This window comes from Hoplias malabaricus, chromosome 1, assembly GCF_029633855.1.
Source record: "Hoplias malabaricus isolate fHopMal1 chromosome 1, fHopMal1.hap1, whole genome shotgun sequence".
In the NCBI taxonomy this organism is placed as follows: domain Eukaryota; kingdom Metazoa; phylum Chordata; class Actinopteri; order Characiformes; family Erythrinidae; genus Hoplias; species Hoplias malabaricus.
This window is the reverse complement of record NC_089800.1, coordinates 22749409-22758302: the sequence shown is the minus strand read 5'-3', so window position 1 is coordinate 22758302 and position 8894 is coordinate 22749409. Positions and strand designations below refer to the sequence as shown.

The following is an 8894-nucleotide window of genomic DNA, read 5'->3' as shown; positions in this document are numbered from 1 at the left end:
AAATTTGAATTAGTATATAAAAATGAATGCAAAACAGTGAGTTAATGTATTAAATCCATTTAAAACATGGCTAGCCCCATTAGTGGATACACACTATGGTAGTTCAGGTCAAACATGGCAGTTTGATTTAGCTCATCTGAGCTGCACATTAAATAATAAATTGTCTCTTAATTATTTTGTCATTAATTTATTTTCTGTCATCACTTATCCAGTTCAGGGCGGCGGTGGGTCCAGCAGTGGGGTTCCAGTCGTTCACACATTTGCTCACACCTACGGACACTTTTGAGTCGCCAATCCACCTACCAACGTGTGTTTTTGGAGCGTGGGAGGACACCAGAGCAAACCCCAGACGGAGGAAACCCACGCGGACAAAGAGAGAACACACCACGCTCTTCACAGACAGTCACCCGGAGTGGGACTCAACCCCACATCCTCTCGGACCCTGGAGCTGTGACAGAAAAACTACCTGCTGCTCCAGTGCGTCGCCCTGAACAGGATATAGATAGATATACATATACATTTTCATTCTCATGGTCATTAATTGCTGGCGGTTAACCATTATATTTTATATATTATTTTATATATATTTTTAAATACATATTTCATATAGTTAATAGAAATATCTTTTATATTTATTTGATATGTCTCTGTCAATAAACACCCTGCATTAATGATGTGATGAGGACACTTAGGGGACGCTTGCTGAACTGTAGTGTAGGCTGTTTCTCATAAATGTCTTGAATTATAGTAAAAGCCTGTGCCTTAACCACAGCAGCCTACAGGATAGTCACCAAGGAGGAAGTGGCTGTGAAACACCGCACGTTACGAGTAGCGCTGTCGCCCAACGGTCAGGTGACTGCTGCAGCGAGGAGCTTCTGAGCTCGAGTCGAACAATGAAAGAGTACAGAGCTGGAGATAACCGTTCATGGAGATTGACGGGAGCTCCAGGTTACACCGAGATATTACTCTGTTTTGACACTTTTGGTTCTTATCTGGTGTTTTAGGAAGAATATTGCCAGTTTTGAGCTGGTTTCGATTTGAGCTCGAGAAGGGGAGAGGACGCCGTTTGTTTACAACTGAAGAGAACGAGGACACCCTTTTTTCGATAAGTTATCCAACAGCCTAATACTGCTGTTATACCACTGAACAAAGCAGGTCTTAATCTCATGAAATAACTAACTTACTTTATCGTGTAGTTTGAGGCTGTAAAAGCGGTGTCTGATTTTTTTAAACTTTAAACGGCCTCGAAAGCAGCTACTGAGGCTAATTTTCTTTTTCAGTGAAGCGACACTAACTTACTGACTTTGGAATGATTGTTATTGTCAAAGTGACAGTGCAGTGTCCACTGTCCGAGTGAAAGTGGTTGAACATATTCCTTTAGAGATGGTTTACCTTTGAGTAAATATTAGAAATACCTTTGGTAAAAGCACATTAAAGGCACCAACAATACAAAAACATTCCTGTAACAAAACCTGATGGCTTTGGGGCCATGCAGTGAAGAAATACAGAAAGGTCGGGTGGAGATCGTGGAGAATTGGAGCAAGCATATAAACCCTCTTCTGGAGCTCCTCTTCAATGTGGGAACAGTTACAGAAGAGGACCTGAGCTTTATAAGAGGCGGAGGATGTACGGGTGAGCGGAACTGTTTGAGGACACTGCTGGATGTTCTTCAAGGCAGAGGAGAGGAGGCATGTCGCGCCTTCCTCTATGTTCTGTCCAATTTTCAGCCTTCAGCTGCGATCGGCACAGCCAGCCTCTTCCCCCAGAACGCCCTGAAGGAGCATCTCCAAAAACACAAGGACATCCTAGCCAAGCAGCATGGTCCAGCAAATTATCTCAGCATGGCACAACGGATGTCGAAACCCACAGAAGTGGACACCTTCACGGACATTTCTTTCTCCAGGCACGTGGGATATCCTGTGGCTCTTCAGTACCAGCATGAGGTCGCAGTGGTTGGGGATCCGTTCAGGGCAGGACGTGGAGAGGCAAGGAAACAAGGGGAGACTTGTGGCTTTCGAGATGTATTTCAGAGCCTTTTTTCAGCCAAAGTTGATGGTGTGGTGCTGCTGTCTGGAGTTGCAGGAAGTGGTAAAACTACAGTGATAAGACAGCTGGTCCAAAAATGGGCAGCTGATGCAGATGTGCAGAAAGTCGTCTTTTCCATGCCGTTCCGTGAACTAAACCTGATTACAGAGCCTCAGAGCTTACAGGGGCTGCTGTCTGATCATTACAGTCATTTGAAGCCTATCCTGCCAGAGTTAATGACCTTGAACCACGGCCAGGTCTTGCTTATTCTCGATGGACTTGATGAGTTCTGTTTCCCTTTGGATTTTGAACACACCCCTAAATGTTCTGACCCTGAGCGGGAGCTGTCCGTAGGAGGTCTGGTGGTGAACCTGATCAAGGGCAACCTCTTGCCAGGAATTGCCATTCTCCTCACATCTCGACCCCATGCTGTGTCCAAAGTACCCCAGCTGCTGGTAAGGCAGTTCTATAGTGTGTTAGGATTTTCCCCGGTTCAACAGCAGCATTACTTTGAACAGAACTGTAGCTCCAGCCAAGCTGCTGCTGCAGTGTGGAGTTTTGTGTCTTCCCACAAGCCCCTTCAGCTTATGTGTCACATCCCTGCCTTCTGCTGGATAGTGTCCACTGCTTTGCATGATGGCACTTGCAGCCTGTTCTCAGACACGGTCTCAAATGGTGCTGCTTTGCGGGAAAGTAGAAGTGACTGCTCTGAGGATGGGAGCGCCGATCCTTCCTGTTCTGATACTAACACAGTGTTGCCAAGGAGTTGCTCCAGCCCTGTTACTGTCACTGAGATTTACTGCTGCTTCTTAAAATCCATTGTGGTCTTCCATGTGGGAGGATGCGTGGAAGGCATGCACCTCAACAGGCTCCAGGACGCCCCTCGTGTACTAAAGGAGAACAAAGCCAAACTCAAATGTCTGGGGTCTTTGGCCTTCAGAGGCCTGCTGGAGAGGCGATTCCTCTTTAACCAATCAGACCTGAGCTCATTCGCTCAGGAAAGCTGTGAATTGTCAAGAGCTTTTATGGTGGAAATTCTTAAAGAGGACAAATTTTCGCTCACGTACGAGAAGAGCTTTCACTTCATCCACACCAGTGTGCAAGAGTTCCTAGCTGCACTTTATTACGTGCTTGAGTCATTCTCAGGTTCAGACCCATTCTCAGGACTAAAGCCAAATGTGGGCCTGCTACCTCCATCAGTTCAAAAATGTTTGACATCTTTGGTTAATAAGCTGCGTCGGCCAAGACATGTCTTACGCAGACATATTAAGAAGGCTCTTCACTGTGGAGAGAGTCACCAGTCTGGGCACATGGATCTTTTCTGCAGGTAGAGTATGCATTATATCATTTTTTTTTTAAAGTTGGTATGCTGGGCAAAATGTAACGTAACAATGTGTAAAATAAATCGTTTAAACTCCTTGAACACCAGCTCCAGGGTCCTGGAGGTTGTGGGTTTGAGTCCCAATCCGGTTGATTGTCGGTGAGGAGTGTGGTGTGTTCTCCCTGTGTCTGCGTGGGTTTCCTCCGGGTGACTATCTGTGAGGAGTGTGGTGTGTTCTCCCTGTGTTTGCGTGGGTTTCCTCTGGGTGATTGTCTGTGAGGAGTGTGGTGTGTTCTCTCTGTGTCTGCGTGGGTTTCCTCCGGGTGATTGTCTGTGAGGAGTGTGGTGTGTTCTCTCTGTGTCTGCATGGGTTTCCTCTGGGTTATTGTCTGTGAGGAGTGTGGTGTGTTCTCCCTGTATCTGCATGGGTTTCCTCCGGGTTATTGTCTGTGAGGAGTGTGGTGTGTTCTCCCTGTATCTGCGTGGGTTTCCTCCGGGTTATTGTCTGTGAGGAGTGTGGTGTGTTCTCCCTGTATCTGCGTGGGTTTCCTCCGGGTGAAGGACAGGCACCCCCTCCAGGGTGTGTTCCCGCCTTGCGCCCAGTGATTCCGTGTAGGCCCTGGACCCAGCGCCCTGAACTGGATAAGGGTTACAGATGATGAATGAATGAATTTATGGATATCTCAAAATGCAAGGGACAAGGCCTAAAGCTAATATTGTCTTTGTAAAGTCGTATGTCGATTCATAGCAGAAATAGATGAATGGCACATCTGTGAAGGCACTATTAATGCTAGTTTCAACATTTAACCTGTTATTTTTGTAATGTTTTAAATTCAATATAGGCTTTAAATGATTACAGTTGCCTTTTGTAAAGATTTCGTAAACTGATAAAGAGCTGCAGTAAATTTTAAAACAATCTATTATCAAAAATGCAGGATAATTACAACCCAGAATATGTACATTTATTTTAATGAAATTTCATGAATCTAATCTTTTTCTTCACAGATTTGTGTCTGGCCTCTTAGTCCCTAAGACCCGCTTCATCTTAGATGGTCTTTTCTCTGGTGAGCCCAGGCCTCACAGGTTTCCCTCATGCTTACCTTTACTTTCCACAACCCCTCCCTTCGTTCTCCAGCTGCTCCGTTCCCAGCTTCACAGCTCCAGCCTCAGTCCAGGGAGGCAGCTAAATGTGTGTCACTGCCTGTATGAGGCTCAGGATCCGGGACTTCCTCAACGGCTGCAGTACTGGTTGAAGGTTCTTTCTCAGAAGGCCTCGGGTCAGTGTGCCTCGATGAGCAGTGACTGGAGTGAACTTGCCTTTCTGCTGCAGCTGAGCCAAGACCTTCAGGAGCTGAATCTTGATGCTCAGGGGCTGGATGCAGAAGGACTGCGCAGACTGCTGCCTGTGCTCCCTCTTTTCTCCACCCTCAGGTATCATAATAGACCATGTTTTCTACAATTACACACCGTGCTTTGAATGTATGTGGGTGTGTGTTGGGTGGGGGAATGATAATTCGATTCTGCAATAGTGTGCTGTCATTATTAAATGTTCGTCTGAATATGATGTTTTCCCAAAGCCTGGCACAGAATCCTCTTGGTCCAGAGGGGGCAGAGGTGTTATCTGTGGCACTGCGGAGTCCAGACTGCCAAATTGAGAAATTGTGGTAAGTCAGAGTTGAAAAATGGATAACTCAGAGGTGCAGTAGGGGATTTAGGTGGGGTGCTGCTCTTGGCCAAATGAGGATTTGTATTTTCTTCTTTTAAAAACGCTTTTTGCAGCATGTTTAGGATGACTGACTTGTTGAAATATGTCTTTCCTGCTGAGCACCTTGAGACTGGGATGCATCTTAACATTTATTATTCTGGTATACACACTAGAATTCATCATGTCAAATATAAAATGTATCTCCCTTATCCCTCTGCTGAACTCTGAATGCTTCCAGTCATACCTTTTTATTTGCTTGATTTCCTACTGTAGATATTAAATGGTTTTACTGTAAATGAAGTAATGTGTACTGTGTAAAGGTGTCAGTTTGAGAACTCACATTATCAAAAATGCAATTAAAATTGGCGTCATGCTCAAAAAAGTCTCTGTGTTTGTGTTGTCAGGATTGTATCAACAGGCCTGGGCTGTAACGGAGTCAAGATCTTAACAGAGGCACTTAAAGACAACCACACTGTGTTTGACCTCAGGTAAACAGCATAACGTGTCCACGTTTATCACAAAATATATACGCATCCTTAAATACCAAAACATACCAGGCATCTCATTTAAAATTTTTGACACACTACAATCATTTTGTTAGAATGGCAATCAATAGTATTGGTGATGTTGGAGCTGCCTGTCTTGCTGAATTATTGAAAACCAATCGCAGTCTGAGAGATATCAGGTAAGAGAAACAGACTGGTCTTTATGATTATACTATAACCACAATACATCTGTATTCATATTAAATCAATGCTGTGTTCTAGACTTCGAGATAATTTCGTGACAGACAGAGGGGCAGAACTCCTGATGGAAGCCCTGATGGAGAACACCACATTAAAATATCTCTGGTGAGTTTAAGCGTTTTTGTAACCAGACTACAATGAGGAATGTAAAATAGTAGCTACAGCACAAACATGGTACCAGCTGATAATGTGTACGGCATAATAGTGTGTAATAAATTACGTCCCAAAACTTCTGAGATTATCACGGGACTCTGGAATTAAGAAACACTCTTAAAAATGAACATGCTACAAATGCTACATGCAAATTTGGTAAATAGGTAAAGAACCTTAAGATCGAGTGGTGATTTTATAAACCGTTTTTAAACAGACATGGTTCTTTAATGGAACCACATGTGGTTCTTTGTATCACGTTTTTATTTAAGATTGAACGCAGGAAAGCTGTACGTTTCACCCAAAACTGTATGGCAGTTCTAGGTATACTCTTACTATTCTCTCTGTGTGTTTCAGGTTGTTCGACAACAAGCTTTCCAAGGAGTGTGTTCAGCAGCTGAAAGATTTTTCAAAGAGCAGACCCACCCTTGACATCAAAGTCTGTTACTGATCGTCCATCATTAGTTTGTGTTACCCATTGTCTGATTTTTCTTTTTTTTCTTTTCTATAAGTTGTAATATATTGGTGAAAGGGAATATGTGCAACACAGTACAGGAAATAGTGTTACATTGTAGTCACAGTGTGTAAATCCAGCTTCAAGCGAATTAACTTGGTCAGTTTTTCATAACAGCTACCGCAGAAACCTTTAATTTACCACAAACATAATCACGTTTTTTAATGAAACTCAATATCCAAGTATAGTAATTTGACTTGTATGGTATTATAGTCTGTCATGACCTGTCAGACTTGACTTTTACTCTGTATACAGCGTTTTCAGTGAATTACACACAGTTAATCAGGTACTTTTCTTGGTATTTTGAAATGTGAACAGTCATTTCATACCTGGTCATGTGCTCATGGTCCCTGGTAATGCCTTAGCGATCCGAGGCCTGGCCTTGCGCTCTGAGTGGGTGAGATGAGCACCCACTCCCCATTGTCTTTGGCATTGTGAACATTGCTTTGTCATCCTTCAGTATTTAAGGCTGATGTGCCTTGATGCTAAGGCACCGAGTCCATAACAACTCCTCGCGTCAAAGTGATTGCCCCCTGCTCTGGGTTTGTGTGCCTTCACTGCCCTTAGTCACTAGTGTGACTGTGTAAACTGCCACAAATGACTTCAGTGTGGAGACAAAGTATCGTTGGGTTGCTGAAATGTATTGTATTGCTGCTTGATGACAATAAAAGCCTGTTTCACGTATTCACAGCGTGAATCAGCCCACCTGATCAAAACGATCAGTTAACCTGGACATCCAAGTAGACTTCCTGCTGAATTTAACACCGTACAGAATGCAATACACTTAGTTTCTACAGGGATGGCATTCTGACTGTTACATTAAATGAATTTCATGTATGTTATTTATTTATGGATTGAGACATTTGTAATATTCATACATGTATTAAAATAGTTACTAAACGATGCTGCCGTTTATTAAAGGGCTCATTGCCTACATTGTTTTATTGTCTTTCTAATGTGGTGTAGTGAGATCCCTATTAGAAGTTTGTGTGGTTGTGTGTTTGTTTCAAAAAGTATTTCAAATTCAATTCACATTTCCCAGCCACCCTTTATCTCTATTTCCCAGCTTTCTTTTGTTATCATTCATTCATTCATTCATTCATTATCTGTAACCCTTATCCAGTTCAGGGTGGCGGTGGGTCCAGAGCCTACCTGGAATCATTGGGTGCAAGGTGGGAACACCCTGGAGGGGGCGCTAGTCCTTCATAGGGCAACACACACACACACTTATGGACACTTTTAAGCCTCCAATCCACATACAAACGTGTGTTTTTTTTTGGAGCGTGGGAGGAAACCGGAGCACCAGAAGGAAACCCATGCAGACACAGGGAGAACACACCACACTCCTCACAGACAGTCACCCGGAGGAAACCCACGCAGACACAGGGAGAACACACCACACTCCTCACAGACAGTCACCCGGAGGAAACCCAAGCAGACACAGGGAGAACACACCACACTCCTCACAGACAGTCACCCAATATTTTTTTTTCTTGTTTAATGTCCAGATAAGGACTGTTCTGTGAATACTGAGTGTATTAAGGATATTTGTTTACACTGGCCCTATAAGAATTTAAATATTTCAGGCAAAAAAATAAACACTGAGGCACAATATAAAATACAATGGAAAGTAGTAAACAGTTCCTAATATGCGTCGATCTGATGCATTCCAAAGCTGGAGTCACACAGGTCTGAACTTATCTTTTGTTTTGCTCAACTTCTAATAGAAAGTATTCTGCATGACCGCAGCTCCAGAACTGAGCTGTTTTCTGGGGGAAGGCAGTGCCATGTGGGTGTGATTTTAGTATTTGAAATGGCTGATAAGATGTACTCCCTAAAGCTAACAGACTTAACCTGCTCACTATTACAAATCGAAAGGGATTTGCTGTAGGCCTTGTGCTCTGCTTCTTCTGGTACATTCTATCACCTGGCAGCACTGGTCTATAGCTACGTAACAGCAGTGTCATGTAGTAGAACAATAACAACAGACTTAAGGTACTATACCATACTGTAATAAAACGATCTATAATAATACTCCAGTATTTATTCAAATGAGCCCTAATCTTTAATATTAGTGTAGAACCCTGTAGTACATTAGAGTAATTACAGTTTATTACGTCCTTTGTCACAGCCATATAAACAACTGTATTTGATGTAGAACAGTGAATAAATGTGTGTTTATGTGCTAAAGCACTAGTGCAGGAGTGTGTGGGATATTATCTCTCTTGAGAGTTCACATATGTTGCATTGCCAGCTGCTGAAAGGAACTAAGACACTGTAAACGGGTTTCCCTTAGTGGCCTTAGAGGAAACATATCACTTTCTACTCACGTGCGGCAGACAGACAAAAAAGGCAATGCACAAAATAAGAGCACGCAGTCGCGTCACCCCCCTTCACCCCCCCCCCCCCCCCCGGTCAAAGGGTATTTCTATT

General features: G+C 43.4%; 1 protein-coding gene across 1 annotated transcript; it reads left to right on the top strand.

The window, feature by feature from the left end:
- The first annotated feature begins 796 nt into the window (after window positions 1-796).
- Window positions 797-7366, top strand: si:dkey-118k5.3 (NLR family CARD domain-containing protein 3). Its single transcript, XM_066658811.1, has 7 exons — window positions 797-3352; window positions 4352-4777; window positions 4924-5010; window positions 5456-5539; window positions 5653-5736; window positions 5819-5902; window positions 6305-7366. The coding sequence occupies exons 1-7, from the start codon at window positions 1476-1478 to the stop codon at window positions 6396-6398; spliced, it is 2736 nt and encodes a 911-aa protein (XP_066514908.1). The 5' UTR covers window positions 797-1475; the 3' UTR covers window positions 6399-7366.
- The last annotated feature ends 1528 nt before the right edge of the window (window positions 7367-8894 follow it).

Excerpts from the sequence above, each read along its gene's own strand:
- si:dkey-118k5.3 (XM_066658811.1), top strand. The coding sequence starts at position 1,476 with ATGGCTTTGGGGCCATGCAGTGAAGAAATACAGAAAGGTCGGGTGGAG. Across the intron at positions 5,540-5,652 it reads CACACTGTGTTTGACCTCAG|AATGGCAATCAATAGTATTG; the intron begins GTAAACAGCATA and ends TCATTTTGTTAG. Across the intron at positions 5,737-5,818 it reads CGCAGTCTGAGAGATATCAG|ACTTCGAGATAATTTCGTGA; the intron begins GTAAGAGAAACA and ends GCTGTGTTCTAG.